General features: G+C 45.2%; 2 protein-coding genes across 2 annotated transcripts in view; one reads left to right on the top strand and one right to left on the bottom strand.

The window, feature by feature from the left end:
• Positions 1 to 1,951, top strand: part of tnfsf14 (TNF superfamily member 14) — a 6,748-nt gene extending 4,797 nt beyond the window's left edge. Inside the window, exon 4 of the mRNA XM_035397183.1 lies at positions 284 to 1,951. Within this exon, the coding sequence (XP_035253074.1) occupies positions 284 to 678 (395 nt within the window). The 3' untranslated portion in view covers positions 679 to 1,951. The remainder of the gene's footprint in view (positions 1 to 283) is intronic.
• Positions 1,952 to 14,091: 12,140 nt separating this feature from the next.
• Positions 14,092 to 20,000, bottom strand: part of tnfsf18 (TNF superfamily member 18) — a 6,562-nt gene continuing 653 nt past the window's right edge. The window contains exons 2-4 of the mRNA XM_035399109.1: positions 17,245 to 17,313; positions 16,188 to 16,236; positions 14,092 to 15,857 (exon numbers count right to left, since the gene is read on the bottom strand). Of these exons, the coding sequence (XP_035255000.1) occupies positions 15,487 to 15,857; positions 16,188 to 16,236; positions 17,245 to 17,313 (489 nt within the window). The 3' untranslated portion in view covers positions 14,092 to 15,486. The remainder of the gene's footprint in view (positions 15,858 to 16,187; positions 16,237 to 17,244; positions 17,314 to 20,000) is intronic.

Raw genomic sequence — 20,000 nt, 5'->3', positions numbered from 1 at the left:
GCACGGCAAACACCCTGCACACCTCTGCAGAGTCACATAAACTCTGCCTCTATTACAACATTACAAAGCCGCTGTTCCTTAACACTCTCTCTTTCTCGCTATTTATTATTTCATTTAAATTTTCCTCTAGATTTTATTTTTGCCTTGTGTTTTTCGATGTAGTTTTTTGGTATGTGTCAATATTGGCGATTTGTGGGTATCTTTTTCTTACTGTAAATTCCTAATGTCCCCCCCCCTTTCTCTCTCTCTCTCTCTCTCTCCCTCTCTCTCTCTCTCTCTCCAGGGGGGCGCATCCGCCCTCGTGCTGATGGAATCATGCTGTGGAACACAGAAGGTGGCGCCATCACCCACGAGCTGGACTACAGGGACGGTGGCCTGCAGGTCCAAAAGGAGGGGTTCTACTTTGTCTACTCCAAGGTCTACTTCATAGAGCCCAGATGTGACATGTTCACGCATTCGGTGTTGCGGAGAACATCGCGGTACCTAGGGGCCGATCTGCAGCTCATGGAGTCCAGAAGGTACCATTGTACCGGGTCCACCAAGGAACTACTGAGCAGCTACCTGGGTGGCGTTTTCCACCTGGTCAAAGGTGACACCATCCTGGTTAAAGCACAGAACCACACGCTGATCACCCGTCAAGGCCCCTATGACAACTTCTTTGGAGCGTACATGATTTAGGAAGGAGCTGAGTTATGCAAATCACGAAAGCCAAGCCCTGAATTCGACCAGTTGCACGTTACGCTGTCGCATCATTGAAGCAAATTCATATCAGACAGCATGCTGCACACCACCAAACCAAATATAATAATGTCATACATTGTTACAATTTTTCTAAAGATGAAATTTGACACAAAATCACATTGCTTCAAAATTAAATATTTCCATAAGGAAAACAATTTTTTAAAAATTTGGTGGGGTGTCTGGGTAGTGTAGAGGTAAAAGCACTCGCCTACCACCGCGGAGACCCGGGTTCAATCCCCGGCAGCGGTACTTCCGGCTTGGTCAGACATTCCTACGAACACAATTGGCAGTGTTCGCTGTGAAGTTCGCCAGAAGTAACTGGCGACTTCACGTGTATCGGAGGAGGCATGTGGTAGTCTACACCCTCCCCAAACCAACAGAAGGACAGTGCATCGACCAGGAGCGTGATACACATGGGGAATTGGTATAACGACTAAATTGGGCAGAAAATGGGAGAACAGTGGCAAAAAATAAAATCAGTCAACAAATGAACCTTAACATACGTAACAAAATAAGCACACACACACACACACACACCCTGTGCTCATTTTTAGAGCTGTGTGTCATTCCACATTCAGACTGTGCTCCCTCTCCTTGGATAAGTTCTGTTTTTCTTTGTTATATAATTGTTTTCTTATTGTTTTTGTTCTTCTACTTATTATTATTATTATGACCCAGAAACAGGAATAAGGGGGAAATATTTGCAAATCCTCATTTGAATGTATTAGTTGCTGAGATCTATGTGATTGGGGGCAGTTTGAATGTGAACAACCTTTTATTCCCTTATATTTTCTCATCTAGTTCAGTTAACCGTAAAAAAAGCTATTGTAATGATAAAGAAATGCGCCTTTCAAAGGTACCTGCTATTCAAGCTTCTCAGGAAGGCCAAACACTGGTAAGAGAAATGAAACATGGCAGATTCCCAATGTAAGATAACGTAAGTGAAAATGAGGAAATATGGGTCCCTGGACAAAGGTGAAATCCTGCTCCAGTTCAGCACTGTGACACCTCCAGGACCAAGGCTGAGTGGCCCTGCAGGTATGGTGGCACTCAAGGATCAAATTAAGATAACACATTGCTAAAATGTTACAAACAAGCAGTGTGACTGTAGTACATACTGTGTATAATATATTTTTTACTTATACTAGATTTTGTTCATATGTGCAAATACAATTGATTAATCCTTAATAAAAAGTTATTTACAAAATGATTTATGTCTTATTGTCTATAATGTGACCATTGATTTGTTCCTGTATAATGTAAAAGGAAAATAGTTCCATAACAGAAGGACTATAAGAAAAAGAACCAATCCACTTCAGGAAAATGGCCATTCCTATGGAAAGCACTTAATAAGTATGCTACTACTTCTAAAGTAAGTTTACTGTTGTTAACAAGTTATACTCAAGGAAACGGGGAGATGGTTACCAGATTTAAATTTTGTTAATGGTGTTTTACTTTTGCTTTCAAAAAAAAAAAGTAGGTTTTTTAGAATTTTTTTTTTCAAAATTGTAAATCAGAGTGTTCTAGAACTCCACTGCTTTCAGTCACCAAGAATGATTGCTACACCAGCATTAGAGTGTTCCGTTAAGAACATTCTAATCATGTATTTGCGATCTCACACCTTAAAGTTAAAATGAACAGAAGGTCACCGTGGTTTCCTCTCATAGCCTCTCTGCAGCTGTCTGGTGGAGAGAAAGGCAGGTTCTTAAAATGCACGCTTTCCCCTGAGTGAGGTTGCTGGTGGGTTTATGGGAACTGTCAGCGAACGGGGCTTTTGCAGATGTAGTTCGGACAATGTTGCCATGACAACTCCACCCACGCTTGCTGCTTGGAGGTCGACAACGCGACTTACGAAACGGCTAACCACAGCCCCCCCCCCCCCCCCTGACCTGATTTCCCTCTGATGCTGAAGGTGAAAGCTGGACCTAAACATCGACCCTGACGCGAATGGTACAGTCACACTACAGGCAAATCTGATTTGTTTTTGAGATTCGATCATCGGGACAGACTCTCTGTACAGCGATTTGCAGGTGATCAGGCTGGATTTGTGTGTTCAGGCAGGTGGCGCGTTTCTCCAACGCAGAACAATTCTTTTTGCAACAAGCTAGCTGAAGCCTGGTGCGAACGACCAAGAGTTTGTGCTTGCAAATAACAACGCAGACAAGTCAGCGCTAAAGATCGGATTTGAAAAACAAATCAAATTTGCTTGCGATGTGAACGTAACATCAGTGCCGATTCTACAGAGCAGCCAGATGCATTGTAAATTTACTTCTTACTTGAGTAATTCAGCCTACTCAAAGGTTTTGTGGAAACTGATTACCTCAAAACAATTATGTTAGCATAATTTAAACTCAATAAATAAATAATGTCTATCAATTTTAATCTACAGTTGTTTGTGGATATTTCCTCCCACAAAAAATTGGATTGTCCTGCTTGAAGGAGGTATCCATTTATCAGAATATGTTCCTTTGAGCCCATAGCCCTGTCAGAATGTCCGCACATACATACCGTCAGGGACCGTAAGTTTGCTAAATTAAAACATTTATGCAATGTATCACTCATTACTCAGAAAAATACAATACAGCCCCCCCCAATACAGCTCATGACAATTTGAATTCTGGCTCACAATACTCAATAGTGTCGTTCTGGACAAACTATTTCTCTCTATTCTTGTGAGTGAGTCATACTGTTGGGGTTTACAATGTGGTCGCCATTCTTTCCTTCGTATTTCATCGCTGTTGGTGGTTTTGGTTGACAACATACATTATAATGAAATAGTGTAAACCTATGACAAAACGCTATATACGTACACATAGAACTGTAGACCAGTTCATTGAACTTGGTCTCGTGCCGTCATGAAAACCGAAGAGCGGGCGGATGCAGGCAGAGAACATACCTTACTCATTTAAAATGTACCCTGCCTTGGCTAACTAATTCCTGATGTCTGAACTGCATGTACCTATGCTAAAGCTAGACCATATCCGTTTCCCCCTTGTGACTAATGTGGTGTCTAACTTTATGTTGAAAGGTTACGTATTGGCCTCTGCTTACAGTCGTGACCCCGATGACTTGACTCGGCACCAGCGGTGTTCACCGTCTGAACCGGTAAGCAAGTCGCCCCGCGTGAGCGCCCCTGCTAAACGCCTGAACGTCGATGCGTAGCAAGATGCTTCCAACCGAAATCTTCCGGTTTCAAATATCAGAGACCGAATTTGAAAGTATTAAGAATGTGGGGCTGTTGGGCCTGACGGGTGTAGCGTTGCGCTGTGCTAGCGCTGGTCTGTTGTGATGGGGCCTAAATACAGCCGTCTCTGGCTCTTTCATTTTTTTTATCCCTTTGAATTTCAGGGGCGCCCCGCGATGTTTCAGGGGCGCCCCGCGATGCGTACCTGTGGGCAGGCCGTTACTGTTTCCGAACGCGCTGTGGTCTTGGCCTGAAGCTGAATACCGAACGCACTGGCGTGCCGCGCAGACCCAGTGGCGATGCGAGGGGGAGCCAGGGAGCGCTGTTAGCGTCCTGACGCCTACGCTAAACGAAGCGGGTGAACTGCAGACTGTGAGCAGAGTGAGTTTGGGGGGGGGGTGGGGGGGAGGAGGAATTTATCTGTGGTTACTTTGTTGTAACCAAAATGATGGCTACCTGGGTGAAAACCCCCCCCATCTCCCATCTCACTGCAGTGGGTAACTGCCCTCAGTGAACCACCCCCCCCCCCCCCCCCCCCCCTTATCTCACTGCAGTGGGTAACTGCCCTCAGTGAACCCCCCCCCCCCCGCCCCCCCCTTATCTCACTGCAGTGGGTAACTGCCCTCAGTGAAAGCCCCCCCCCCATCTCACTGCAGTGGGTAACTGCCCTCAGTGAACCCCCCCCCCCGCCCCCCCCTTATCTCACTGCAGTGGGTAACTGCCCTCAGTGAAACCCCCCCATCCCCCATCTCACTGCAGTGGGTAACTGCCCTCAGTGAAACCCCCCCATCCCCCATCTCACTGCAGTGGGTAACTGCCCTCAGTGAAAGCCCCCCCTCATATCACAGACAAAATATTTTGAAAAGGGAATGTATGTCTTCTATTATGTCCATCCAGGTAAATGGTTTTAAATCATGAAATATATCATTATCAGTTTTATATCTCGCCCAAAGGGATCACAGAGCTTCTCCACCCTAGCTCCCCAGTGGTGGAACAAACTCCCCGTCCCTCTCCAAACCTCCCCCTCACTACCCATCTTCCGCCGTGGCCTGAAGACTCATCTCTTCAGACTATACTTAGACTAACCACCACCACGCTGTATATTTCACTCTAAATCCCCCCTTCCCCCCCTTTTTTTCCTGTCACTTGTTACATGTTGCTCCATCCCAGCACTTTTTGGTAATTTGTATTTGTCCTAATACTGTAGCTTATTCTTCTGCCTAGTTGGCTTTGCAGAGGTTAGGTCTGAATAGTGCTCACTGTGTGAACTAAACTGTGTTCTTGGCTAGAAATAGCTGTACAAAATAAGTACCGTGTCTTACTGAACCTGTGTTTAGTAGTTGTCTATGACCATGAAATGCACTTTTTGTACGTCGCTTTGGATAAAAGCGTCTGCCAAATAAATGTAATGTAATATCTGATGCTATAAATGTCTGCTTGTGCAGGCGGAGTGGGGCATTCCCATCCTGAGCTGTTATCTCTGGTACTCTTTGCAGTCTCCTGCTTATCAATATGCTCTTGGAACAAGGTGAATTTTGAAGAGTAAAGAAGACATAACAAGAGATTTTCTGGTCCAGATAGCAAAGGTAAAAACTCCCCCACATCTACACCCATGCACCTACACAGACACACTTAATTATGAGAATTTGAGAGATATAGTACCTGTGCACTGTAGCCGGGGAGGAAGTTGAGGCAGAGAAGAAATGCGGTTGGAGGGGGGCGCGGGGCACGTGGGGAGGGGGGGGGGGGGGCGACGGCAGGACTTGACATTCAATACTTAGATCTTTTGCTGACTCAGTGCGGGTTAGTAATGACTCTGTGGCTCTGTGTTTGTGTGTATGTGCGAGTGTGTATATGTGTGGGCGGGTGCAAGTTTCCACCCCGCTGGGAGATTCACCTTTAAGAGACACAGTTACTGAGAGCACAAGGTGTGGCTGCCCCCCCCCCCCCCCCCCCCCCCGCCCCCCTTTCCTCTATCTCTCCATGACCAGAGCGGAGAGCAGCTAATATGAGTATCCCCCGCGGTACAGGAAAAAAATGGTTTTTTGGCTTGTCTCCGTAGCGAAAACCTTCCAAGTCCTTCATGGAACCATGCGTGGTAGACGTGAAGCGTGTGATTGGCCAGCAGTGAACAAGTTTTCCTTGAACGAGAGTCCCCTCTGTGAAGCAGCGGAGGAGCCTTCCAGGGCCCTTCAGACGGTGTATCAGCCACGGCTGGCCGTGGCGTGTTGAGGGCCAGCTCTGGGCAATGTGAGCCCATCCGTGCACGAGAGCAGTGCCTGAGCAGGGCAAGTCACCCAGCAGCCCCTCACTGACAGTCCCGCATGCAATGCTACTGAAGGACATTCTAATGAAGTGGAGATTTGCAGATTCAATGTTATATACAGTGCATATACAGTATATATATATATATATACAGTCCCCTCCAAAAGTATTGGAACAGCAAGGCCAATTCCTTTGTTTTTGCTATACACTGAATACATTTGGGGTTGAGATAAAAAAGATGAACATGAGACAAGAGTTCAGAATTTCAGCTTTTATTTCCTGGTATTTACACCTAGATGTGTTAAACTACTTAGAACATAGCACCTTTGGTATCAGACCACCCAATTTTTAGGTGAGCAAAAGTATTGGAACAGAGAGTATTTAAGTAAATGAAATCAAATAACACTTAATATTTGGTAGCATATCTCTTGCTTGCAATAACTGCATCAAGCCTGCGACCCATTGACATCACCAAACTGTTGCATTCTTCTTTTGCAATGCTTTTCCAGGCTTTTACTGCAGCCTCTTTCAGTTGTTGTTTGTTTCGGGGGGGTTTTCCCTTCAATCTCCTCTTCAGGAGGTGAAATGCATGCTCAATTGGGTTAAGGTCTGGTGATTGACTTGGGCCAGTCTAAAACCTTCCACTTTTTCTCCCTAATGAAATCCTTTGTTCAGTTGGCAGTGTGTTTTGGGTCATTGTCTTGCTGCATGATGAAGTTCCTCCCAATTAGTTTGGATGCATTTCTCCGTAAGTTGGCAGACAGAATGTTTTTGTAGACTTCTGAATTCATCCTGCTGCTACCATCATGAGTTACATCATCAATAAAGATTAGTGAGCCCAATCCAGAAGCAGCCATGCAAGCCCAAGCCATGACACTTCCTCCACCGTGCTTCACAGATGAGCTTATATGTTTTGGATCATGAGCAGATCCCTTCTTTCTCCACACTTTGGCCTTTCCATCACTTTGGTAGAGGTTAATCTTGGTCTCATCAGTCCATAAAACCTTGTTCCAGAACTTTTGTGGCTCATCTCTGTACTTCTTTGCAAATTGTAATCTCGTCTTCCGATTCTTACTACTGATGAGTAGTTTGCATCTTGTGGTATAGCCTCTATATTGCTGCTCTCTAAGTCTTCTTCGAACAGTTGATTGAGATACCTTCACCCCTGTCCTGTGGAGATTGTTTGTGATGTCACTGACTGATGTTTTGAGGTTTTTCTTCACAGCTTTCACAATGTTTCTGTCATCAACTGCTGTTGTTTTCCTTGGTCGACCTGTTCGATATATGTTGCTCAGTACGCCAGCGGTTTCTTTCTTTTTCAGGACATTCCAAGTTGTCGTACAAGCTATCCCCAATGCTTGTGCAATGGCTCTGATCGATTTCCCCTCTTTTCTAAGCTTGCTTTTCTCCCAAAGACAGCTCTCTGGTCTTTTATCTTTTATAACACAAATGCAGTTTTCATAGGCAAACCCCAAGGCTAAAACCAAGAGTAGACATTCAGAACTATTTATTGTTTAACCAATCAATCTAACAGGACACATCTGAGCAACAAGAAACACCTGTCATTCACATGTTCCAATACTTTTGCTCACCTAAAAATTGGGTTGTCTGATACAAAAGGTGATATGTTCTAAGTTGTTTAACAAATCTAGATAAAAAATACCAGGAAATAAAGGCTTAAATTCGGATCTGTCATCTCATGTACATCTTTTGACCTCAAACTCAATTGTCTTCAGTGTATAGCAAAAACAAAGGAACTGACCTTGCTGTTCCAATACTTTTGGAGGGGACTGTATATATATATATATATATATATATATACATATATATATATATATATATATATTCTTTTTTTTATACCATAGTCTGAAATACATGAGAAATCAGTCACAATAAGGGAGAAGCCTATAATATATGTGAAATTGTAAAATTTGTGAATCTCACAGGAAATATACACATGGGAGATATGCACGTGGATGACATCTCACTGAACGAGCAAACGTATCAGTCAAATTAATCTACTCCCTAAATCTTACACTGCCCCCTGGTGGCTGATCTGGGAGGTGCTGAAATGTGCAGTCCATCAGATGATTGAAAACAACTTGTTGCTGCTTGACTTTTTAGGCATGGTGCACCAAATCAAACTTCACCTTCACACTGGTAGATCAATGACCAGTAGTGGGGCTGGAAATGGTCACAACAGTGCAGGACACAGTCAAAATACTTACAAAACACAAAGTGTTAATAATTAGATCTGTTCACACAACACAATCCCTGAGTTATGTGTGTGTGTGGATGTGTGTTGTGTTTTTTGTATAAGCTTTTGTTATGTGTTTTGTCTGTATGTGTGAATATGAGTGTGTGTTTGAGTAAGTGGATATGTGTGTTTATGTGTATGTGTGTGTGCGTGTGTGAGTTGTTTTTACTGTTCTGTTCTTATCTCCCTGCATGCAGTATGTTTTCCAGCAGGGGGCAGTATAGACACTGTCAAATAAAGTCCTTTCAGCCACTGCCCTACCCTCCTTATTCACCCCTCAGTTCATCAAATTTTTGAAATTTCACCCCTCAATTCATCAAACCTTTGAAATTTCACCCCTCAATTCATCAAACCTTTGAAATTTCACCCCTCAATTCATCAAACCTTTGAAATTTCACCCCTCGTGAAGCCAACGCATCTTTTAGCTGCGAACAACTAACCTAGTAACACGTTCATCACATTTGATTCTTATTGTAATCAGAGCTAGTCAAAATATCGAGTTTTGACAAACGGCGCGCGTGCATAAATAAACGATAGAGACTTAGGCATGAGGAATTGCGGAATTTCACTGGTATTGGTTTCGACTACCAAACCTCTGACATCGTGCCATCCCTGCTTGTAATGCCCATGTGATATGCAAATGTCACATGATTTGTTTTTCTCTTTTCTGTGCTAAAAACGAGTCTGTGTGGTTTCCTGCTGAGTCTGTTTATTTCAGGGAATGCGTCTCAACTTCCCACAGCTGCCCACACTGTTTATTTTCTCACACAAAATGCCCCCCCCCACCCCCACACACACACACACACTCACACTCACACACACACACACACACTCACACACACACACACACACACACACACACACACACACGCACACACACCCACACACACACACACACACACTCACACACACACACACACACACACACACACACACACAGGAGCACATGCACTTCGCAGTTGTTATTACGCCTAATGCAGGCCATATGCAGCGGTTCGCCCCGCGTGTCTTCAGAGGAAAAAAAATGTACGAGGGGGAAAGACGAAGCGAATCTGAAAGAGCTGAAAAAAAAAACCGAAATGTGTGGTTCCACCTGTCATTCTGAGACCTGAGCCTCACCCCCAGTGCATGTGAGGCGTGTGTTCAGATCCCAGAGCAATGGGGACAGAATCTTTTTTTTTTTGACATTTCCACCGACAGGGAGGACAGAGACGAAAGCCAGGGCAGGGGTGACGGCGGCGGCGGCGGCGGCGGCGGCAAAGGTGACGTCTTTCCGCGTGGGAACGCGGCTGCGCTCGGAGGTGTTCCTGCTAACCGAGGTGCCGCGCCTGGGCCGGCCAATCAGACGGCATCCCCTCCGCCTCGGCGGGTGCCGTGACGACGGGAGGCGAGGCCTCCACCCAGTGGGAGTTCCGCAGTTTCGCTCTGCGTCAGGCGGCCGGCTCGCAGGGAGGGTGCGCTGGCGGCGGCGCCGCTCGGGGAGTCGGTAGTGCCGCCGTCGTCGGGGGAGAAGCCCATGGATACGAACTCGGCGGGGAGCGCAGACTAAAAGGTGCGGTTCGGTGAAAGCGACTCCGCGTCACGGAAACGAAAAAAAATTCCCGCTGCCAGAGAGCGAGGACACGTCTTCCTCTTCATTCTCTTTCTGCATTTCGCTCCGTCTCTTTCTCTTTCTCCCACACCGAGGCTCCGCCTCCTTCAGCGCTGTGCTCACAGTGCGCAATCTGCTGAGATCTCAAACACGCTCGACCAGGGAAAAAACGGAAGCATTCGCACTGCGTCTCAATGGGGTTTTCTTACCGCTGTGTTTAAACTCTCCCTCAGAACCTACGCACCGTTGTGTTCTATTGGCGGCGCCAATGAGACAAAGCACTCGCCTGGGATTCAAACCCATGGCCCCTTTGACAGAAGTATCACCGTACATGTGGCCCTGTGGTGGGATGTGAGAGGCATGGCTCAACTGCCATTCACCTGGGCATACGCCACCAGCTGACCACTTTCCACCAGTCTGTCACATCTTATCATCCAATCACATCCTTTCACATCCCATAATTTAAGAGTTGGTTTACATCTTTGGAAACAAGATTGAAAATCACATATTCCTCTAAGAATTCCTGTAATAATTAGAGATGTATTGTCTCTTCATTCAAGACACAATGAAATGAATACTGAGTACAGACATATACATAGTCCTGCTGTAGGCCCTGTGGTCCCCTTTGCTAAGTTAAGTAGGGTCAGGTCCCCCCCCCCCCCAAAAAAAAAAAAAAAAATTTGAAAAAGAAAACAATATTATCTTTTATGTCCAGGGTCTATTTCTGTGTGTAAGGAAAAAAGGTTGTGCCATCATTTTGGTTACATCATAGTGTGATTGTCTCTTGGCTGCCAAGTCGAGACCTTAGGGGTGTTCTATGAACCGCGCAGTTCCTAGAAAGCGCTGCTCCCACAATGCACTTCAGCCAGAACTTCAGGGGTCCTGTGAGTCAGACTGCTGACAGCGGTGAGAGTCACTCCCCAGCCTCGATGTCTGCGAGGGGGTCTCGCCGCTGAGTCACCCCCGGGGCTGCCTTTCTCACGCTCCTGTGTGTGGTGGATAGAAAAAAAAGAAAAGAAAAGAACTGTGAATCAGAGTCGAGGACAAAAAATTGAAATTGAATGGTGGCCGCACAGCTGAGCTGAGCTGAGCTGGGGCCTGCCACCGCGGTTTGCCTTCTTCACTTGCGTCCCACGGTCCCGCATTCTGAACACAGGCACAAACAATAATGCTGGCGGAACACAGGTACAGGCACAGGTACAGGCGGTGTCGTCTCAGCATACCCCCCTAACGTGTCCTTGTTAAGTCTGTGTGACCTCTCCCTTGGTACTACATTTCGGTTTATTAATTTGGGAAAAAAAATCCCTCCGTTAAAAAGTCAGCAACTCCACCCAAGCAGACTATCAGCGAAAACGGCATTTGGATACCAGGTGACAAATATATTTCAGCGATAATACATGTGAAACTGACCTCATAAACAAGTCAAAGTCATGGTCTACAGGTAATCGACTGTTAGATAAACAGGCCACACAGAGATATAAGTATATAATCATGTGACTGGGCATGTCATCTGCACTCAAAGAAAGAAAAATAAAGAAAGAGAAAGATGGAGTATATGTGTGTGTGAGTGTGTGTGTGAGTGTGTGTGTGTGTGTGTGTGTGTGTGTGAGAGAGAGAGAGAGAGAGAGAGAGAGAGAGAGAGTAGCAGTGTGCTTCCTCTCTTTCAGACTGCTGTGTCTCTCGCAGACAGGGGAAAATCCATGTGGGTGGCCATGCCTGGCCCTCTCCAGAGCTTGTCTGTGTTTCGTTGATTGTGAAAACCGAGGGAGTAGCAGACGTGTAGGGTAGCTAGATATATTAGGCCTGTTCGCCATTGCTGTGGGGTGTCTGACAGAGCCTACGGGAGTCCAATGTTCACTTCAGTTTGTGAAAACATACGCACAAACACGAACACAGGTAATTTCCCTGTGTAGGAGTGAATGTGAATAGGTCTGCTGCTGGTGAAAGGAGAGTGAGGGTTGTTTGCCTTAAATTCTATCGACTGGAAAATGTGAAGCAGGATTTAAAAAAAATAAAAATAAATTAAAAAAATGGCTTCAGTTTATCAGAGTACAGTATAGCACCTTTATATATACACAACATATGCATTTGTGAGAGATTTATATCAAAACATTTCCTTTTTAAAAAAAAATTGGAATTAGGGAGTCCATAGAGTCAGATGGTTGGTTTACTGCTAGAAAGAGTGCAACAGTGAAGACGACATGAGGTTTAAAAAATGTGTAGAGACAGCGACGCCAGTGAAAACCTACAGGGACACATCAGAACCAGGAAGTACAATTTTTGCGCTCAACAGACATGCTCAGTTGTGTCCTAGGCCATGTGCCTGAATCACGTGTACAAAGAGGATAGTGCAGACATGGTCTAAAATAAATAATAAATAAAAGATTCATATCTTTGTCCGTGTGGTAGAAAAAATCTATTTTACCTTGGACAAATAATAAATAAGCACCACAGGCAAAGCAAATGAGGGCACAATCTCTTGATCCCTGTAACATTCCATCTGTATGCATTTCACTCGGCTGCATTGCATTGAACTTAATGTCTTCGTTAAAAAAAAAATTATTTCGGGGATCGGGAAGGACCCCCTAAAAAACGCCTCTGTACTACTTTTTTTTTTTTTGCATCAGACCAAGTTTGCCAAGGAGACAGGAGGCCGTTTCCTACAGATGCGATAAGTCAGTCCACTTAGGCTGCTGGGTTCCTGCCTCACTGTGCAATGGAGTTCTGCCTCACAAGCTTTCCATTAGTCATGCTTATTAACATACGTACAGACCCGTAGGAAAGCAAAATCCAAGAAGAGATCTCAGAGTTGTTTCTTTCATTTCTCCTAGACATACATGAGCCATTTTTAATACTAAGGTGAGACCAAAGGCTTTTTCTCCTACTTCTCAGATTCAACTCAGGAGAAACAACCACATATAATCTCATTTATGTCTTACTCTGATCAAAACAAGAGATCTCTAAATGATCTTAAATAAGTCTAATTTAGGTCTCCTTAACATGGGACCATGAGATCAGAGAAAGAGCTCAAAGAAAACTCAGCTATGACTCCCAGGATCTCATGATTCTTCTCAAATATGTTTCTTATTGAAACATATGTATCTTACTGAAGTTTCAAATTCATCCTCTCATTATCTCATCTTTTCTCCTAAGGGGGTTTTAGGAGCAATAATTCAGAATTATGTGATCTAGAAAAGATGTACAATTGAGATCTTGCTACTTTCTCAAGAGTTAAAGAAAAGCCTATCCTGAGCCAAAGATTGTTCCTCTGGGCACACACCACCTTCAGGTGGTCATGCCTTGGACCTGGGCTGCCAGACCCTGTCCCTGGAGATCTGCCATCCTGTAGGTTTCACTTCAAACCTAATGTGTGTGGTAAACTCTAAGCGACGTGGAAACTTAAAAAAAAAAAAAAGAAGAATGTTTCTCCGGTGCACATTTCAGACCACGCCTGACCAAAACATACAGTCTATGGGCCCAAATCGTCACCACATTCGGAGCGCTGCCCCCTCTGCACTCTGATTGGCTATGCCTAGAGCGTCAAGGCATCGGCCAGGCTCCATTGAACGAAGTGAAAAAAGAGACTGGTTGGCGAGGCTACCGAACGTGTGATGTTTGGTTGGGCCGATTGCAGACTTGGGTGGTTCTTTGAACTGCTCGCAAACAGTTTGGTCTGGGGGGGCTTGCACGCACCGTGCCGTACAGTCAAAACACTGTGTCTTTTTGTTTGTCTCTTGTTCAGAATGGGTCCTCAAAAAAAGGGAAAAAAAGAGTATGGTTTTGAGTATACTGGCGCCTTAATTTGGCACACCTGATTCTACTTATTAGCAGCTCAGTGAGATCTTTAGCTGTTGAACGAGGTGTGCTTTGTTAGGGTTGGAGTGAAAACCTACAGGATGGCTGATCTCTGGGAACAGGGTTGGGCAGCCCTGCTCTTGCTGTTGAACGAGGTGTGCTTTGTTAGGGTCGGAGTGAAAACCTACAGGATGGCTGATCTCTAGGAACAGGGTTGGGCAGCCCTGCTCTTGCTGTTGAACGAGGTGTGCTTTGTTAGGGTCGGAGTGAAAACCTACAGGATGGCTGATCTCTAGGAACAGGGTTGGGCAGCCCTGCCTTAGACAATGGATCAGTGGTAAACAATGAGTCAGTTATGCTGCTGAATGAGGTCCTCTGCAGGACCGCATGTCACTGGCATACGATGACTTGATACCACATCATGGGGAAAGTTACTGCATAGGCATTCTGTGTTTTAATAGGATGAACCACATGGGTATCCTTTGTTACTCATCTGTCAGCTTTGGTTGTTACCGAGTAACAATCATAGCTAGACAGATTTTACCCAGTTATTGGAGGATCGAAGGTGAGCATTATGACATACGGAGGCTCATCCAGGATCACTGACTGACATTGCTTTTCACTGCAATACATTCCACTCTCTGTCAATATAGAATTCCATTACAATACATTCCATTCTCCGTCAATATAGAATTCCATTTCAATGCATTCCATTCTCTGTCAATATAAATTCCATTACAATGCATTCCATTCCCTGTCTGCTGGTTAAAGCATTTCAATGCATTCTAAATCCGTTTTACAATTTTAAAGAGTGCGGCTCTGTATAGCTTAATAAAACAAAATACATTCATTTTTGCAATACTATTGCTCTGGTACATTCTGCTTTGCAATACATTTAAAATAATTGCAACCTAATAAGCATAAATATAAGTTAATAAGTTAAAAGACACAGAAATATCCTCTTATTTTGTGTTGCAAGCCTAAATTGAAAGTCCACCACTTCAGGCTTGTAGCACAAATGTGTAAACATTGAACTAAAAATCCCTGAAATCTCTGTAACCGTACTATAACTATACATGACCTTCAGCATGTTCCAGTATATGTTTTTTCTGGATGTCATAATCATTCCTTTTTAAAGATCATAATACTGACCCATTGACAAAGCAACATGCTTTGATCCCAGTTATTTTGGTGCAGTTATGGAATACTGTATCATGTAAATATCAGACAGAAATTAAGGAAGTGAATAAAAAATGTATGCCATGGATGGCCATTCATGCATTCTTCCTGCAATAGTCTTCCTCCAAATCTCAGAAATAATTCATCCTTACTCTATGGAACAGGCCACAGTGTCAGGGCCTCTGAGCCACTGTCGGGACATTTCAGACCCCAAAGAAAATGGGGGAGATGTTTGATAGGAATTAAGGATAGGGATAGTTCAGCGGAAGGAGGTCCATGGGTACAGAGACGTCACGTTAAAGTTGTGGCTCTTCAGGCCAGAGTCTCTGCTGCGGAAGATGGTGGGCTAACTGAGGTTTGTCCACTTTGGATCGGGTAGACTCCCAGAAACGGTGGGGTGCAGCGGGCGTGGGCCAGGTGCCAGGTAAACTCCCTGCTGCAGTAGGTAGGTAGCAGTCTTGTCAAGGGCAGGGATTATTCATACTTCAGCAGGTAGATCCCCAGGTAGGTGGCACTGCTGGTAGTGTTGATATGGCTGGCACTGGAGCAGGTCACTGTAATGGTTTTATTGGTAATCAGGTTCACCTGCCTACCCAGGAACCCTGTGGTGAGGGCCCCACTGGTGGTCCTATAAGAGAGAACACTCTCCAGCAGCGTTGTGTCCTCTTGCTTCACCCGTACTGTGGGGGCCACGTTTGGGGTGTCGGTGGACTGCAGGGTCACCTGGACGTACAGGAAGTAACGTCCGCCCCGCTTCACCACCAGACGCGTTTGATTTACGGAGAGGACCTCCTCCGTAGCGTCACCCATTGCCCAGGGGAGGACGACTTTTTTCACCTTGGAATCTGGGGCAGTGGAGGACAATATCGTCAGAGGTCAGGTAAAATCACAGTTGCCGTCACACGCACTCCAGCCAGCGCAGCGCAGCACGGCGCAGCTGGCTTCCAGTTCCATCCGTTCACCCGGAAAGCCCTTTCGACACCACACGTAGAAAAACAATTCAAATAATCTTGACTGTCATTATTATGATTTTGATTTTTTAAAAATGTTTATATGCAGCGATCGTGAGAGGACAACGGTGGCATGATGACACACTGAATAAACGCATATGTGAATAACTGTCCTGAACAGTTATCAGGTCAAAGTGTGAAGAGCACTGTGGGGATCAGACTCACCTCCGATTTCCACGTCGATCTCTTGGCTGGGCACATGGCGTGGCAAGTTCTGTGGAGACACAGGATGACGTCACGCAGCCTGATAAACAATGTTCATTTCATGAGATTTTACGCATGACATTCACCAGAACGCAACGAAAGGAAATGCAAATAAAATACATTTTTAAAAAAAGACTGAAATGGAACGGAAGTGGAAGAGCGCTTCTGTTTTATCAGGGGAAAGGCTGCCTCACAGACAAAGGCTGCATCACTGCTGATGAGGGATCTGAAGCAGACTTTGTTGTGGTTTCGTTTGGCGGTTTCTCCCTCTGTGTCATCTCAGAACTACGCAGTTCGGCTCTTCTTGGCTTTGGTCGGCCAAGGAGAGGCGCGTTAGCGTTATCAAACAATCAATCAATTTTTATTTGTATAGCGCTTTTAACAAAGGAGCTTTGTCACAAAGCAGCTTTACAGAGAACCGGCCCCCAAAGAGTAAGCCTAGGGCAACAGTGGCAAGGAAAATCTCCCTGACTGATAACAGGAAGAAACCTTGAGCAGAACCGGACTCAGAGGGGGACCCCATCTTCCGCGGGCATTTTGTTATGGAAATGGCTTACATGACAACAGATAAATTATAATACATAAACAGCCAATCCAGTATTAATTAAGTCCAAGCAAAGGTGACTCCAGTTAGCGTGTTAGCATCAGTCCGTTGGCGGTGCCATGTTAGCGTCGTCGCCATGGACTGTAGAAAAACATGGACAAAGTCACTGCGACGTCACCCACTGACTCTCCACGGGCTTGGTGAAAAGCTTTTTGAAGCCCAGGAAGTTGCAGTTTGTGGGTGCCGCCATGTTGTACAAATTGGAGCCAGACAGAGACTGCACAGTAGGGACGTGGCACAAGTCCGGTCGTCCGCTAAGCGCGTGAGATGCAGTGACTCGGTAGTGACTCACACCGTCCCTGATTGGTCCACAGAATATTACGGTCTTGTCCAGATTGCACAGACCGGCACATGGGAAGACATCAGACAAAGAAGAAACACCTACATTTTTCTTGTGGAAAAAATATTACTTACATTGAGATGGGAGGATGAAACTCCTACACTGGAGCCGACCGCGCCGGTGCTGTTGGGCGTCGTGCCTCTCTACAAGACAAGGAAGTGAGCTTCAGAAACGCAGACTGGGCTTTGGCCACTTCGTTCAGTGCATTAGCGTTGGTGTGTAAGTGTCGGCGCATTGGCGTTAGCGGCATGAGGTTGCTGGCAGGCAGCAGAGTGGATCAGCACGGAGACGTGAATAGGCAGTAGTAGTAGAGTCTTGTTGGCTTTGGTTTTGAGTATTTCACCGCGCAATGCATTTCAAGGTCCTGTTGTTTATCTTAACTTGTCTACTCGTGTGTTTCACAATTCTGGAGGGCCGGACTTCACAGATGGGCGTATGACTGCTTTTCCTGTTTTACTGTAATCTTCTACCATGCGTATTCCGATCATATAATGGGGGATCTTTGTAGCCACCTTCTGCATATTTTACGCATGTCCCTGGCTAGTTTGGGGGGGGGGGGGGGGGGTTGGGGTGCAAGGGGAGAGGGACTTCAAACCCATATCGCCCCAATTGGCTTAGTGTCTGGCATCAGAACAGAACTCTGCTCACCTACTGAAACCTGCTCTTCCTGCTGCTTGCCTACTGAACTCTGCTCTTCTTGTTGCTCACCTACTGACCCCTGCTGTCTGTGCTGCTCACCCTACTGAACCACGCTCTTCTCGTTGCTCTCTTACTGAAGTGCGCTCTTCCTGCTGCTCTCTTAATGAAGTGTGCTCTTCCTGTTGCTCTCTTACTGAAGTGTGCTCTCCCTGCTGCTCTCACCAATGGACATTTCCACCTCACACTTCATGAGTATGTGTGAGTGCGTACATCTGTGTTTGTGTGTTATGAGGGCAAATCTGTGGCTTGAGAGACTTGATGTGGGACAGGACAAACTAGCTCTGTGGTTTGGGCATGCCCAGACATGTTTTACAGTTAACTTAAAACAGAGTCACAGAGTAACTTAACGTGTCACAGAGTTAAGCTTGACCCGCACAGCTGAGAAATCACAGGCACCAGGCGTAAAGAAGACACCCCTGTCTGACATTAGTCTGAATGCTGTTCCTGGTCAACAGTTTGCCCGAGGTTCCTGTTCCCCATTAGAACAGCCTATGTGACTTCAGGAGGCTTCATCAGACTAGACATTTCGACCCGGGTCTCTGTAACAGGGAAAACCCTATGCCCTGTAAGAGGGAAATCCCTATGCCCTGTAAGAGGGAAATCCATATGACCAATCCTGTTACTGGAGATCTACCATCCTCTGGGTTTTTATTCCAACCCAAATGTAGCGCACCATTATTCTAATAGTTAGCAGCTCAATGAGATCTCTAGCTTTTGAATGAGGTGTTACTGTGTTAGAGTTGGAGTGAGAACCTACAGGACAGTAGATCTCCTGGAACAGGATTGGGTAGCCCTGCCTCATAACATACAGAACATGTGATATATAACAGGACTGTGGCAGTCGCTCGCAGCACAACTATCCCTAATATGGAGGAGTCCTGCCCCTCTGCCAATCAAATATTAGAATTACAGATAGTGACAAGTGCAGTATGACACGTGTCCTGTGAGACGTTTTGTGATGCCGGGAAAGCCCCCTAGAAGGGGCCCAGTATTATTAAAAAGTATTAGAAAATATCCCTGACGCTGCCCTCTCACTACCGAAAACCACAGAACAGAGTACATACTCTTCTTACTTTCGAAACGCCCCCCCCCCCACCTTCCCCATACTCCCCAACTGCAAACGCATCAACCACCACACCAAAGGTCAGTGGCGAGGACTCTGGTTTTACGTGAACTTTGTCTAATCAACCTCAATGTAGAGTCCCTCTGCTAGGTCTGCTTCCTGTCACTGTAAGTTTTTTTTCCAACCATTTTCCATCTTCAGATTACGGCAGCCAACATGAAGAGCTGATTAATTAGCCTAAACAGCTTCTGTGGGTTAACCAAGCTGACGTTGAGGATCTACCAAACTAATGAAAACATGTCAGTATTTTTGTATTTCTGGTATTAATTGATGATCAAATTCACTAACTGATGTTGATACATACACACTCATTTGTTGTTCATATGTATGAATGTTGTCTGATAGCCAATAGATTCAGTTTTGATTTTCAGATTTGGAGCTTGCTGTTATGTTGCTGTTTGGTTTGTCCCTGCTGCTATAGAGTGTCCCCTAATATTGACCCGCTGAAGCTTTGTCTCCTTTTTCTGGGATGCTGCTGTCTTTCTTTTGTTTGGTATAATTTCTAAGTTTTGAGGGAATTATCAGATATTTTGGCAGAAAAACAATCGCATAGGAGTCAGACGGTAACTCAAAGAAAATCACCCCAAACCGCTTATCTCCGGAGATGACTGTGTTCGATTTCCACAGAATCACAGCCCTCCCATTGAGATACATGTCATGATGTCAAGGATGGCAGTGTAGAATAATTTTTAAGTGTAATAATCCTAACTGGGCTTGTAACTCAAAGGTTGTAGGTTTGACTCCCAACTGAGATGCATCGTACGCTTGAGTAAGGTCTCGACTGTTTCAGTAAAACTCCAGCTGTGTGAATGGATTCCAGTATGTGTAATATGCAATCTGGGTTAGGACCACTCTACAAACCAGTTATGATACAGGTTGGGTTGTGGTGAGGACAGTGTGTTACGGGTTAAGAGTTAAGTCATATTGGTCAGGTGGAGAACTCATAACAGGCAAAGGTCAAAATAACAGTAAGCTTAACATTTTAGATCCCCTAATGCTAACATTTTA

Source organism: Anguilla anguilla, chromosome 17 (assembly GCF_013347855.1).
Source record: "Anguilla anguilla isolate fAngAng1 chromosome 17, fAngAng1.pri, whole genome shotgun sequence".
NCBI lineage: Eukaryota > Metazoa > Chordata > Actinopteri > Anguilliformes > Anguillidae > Anguilla > Anguilla anguilla.
Note: the sequence above shows the minus strand (reverse complement) of the source record. Positions and strands in the feature narration are given on the sequence as shown.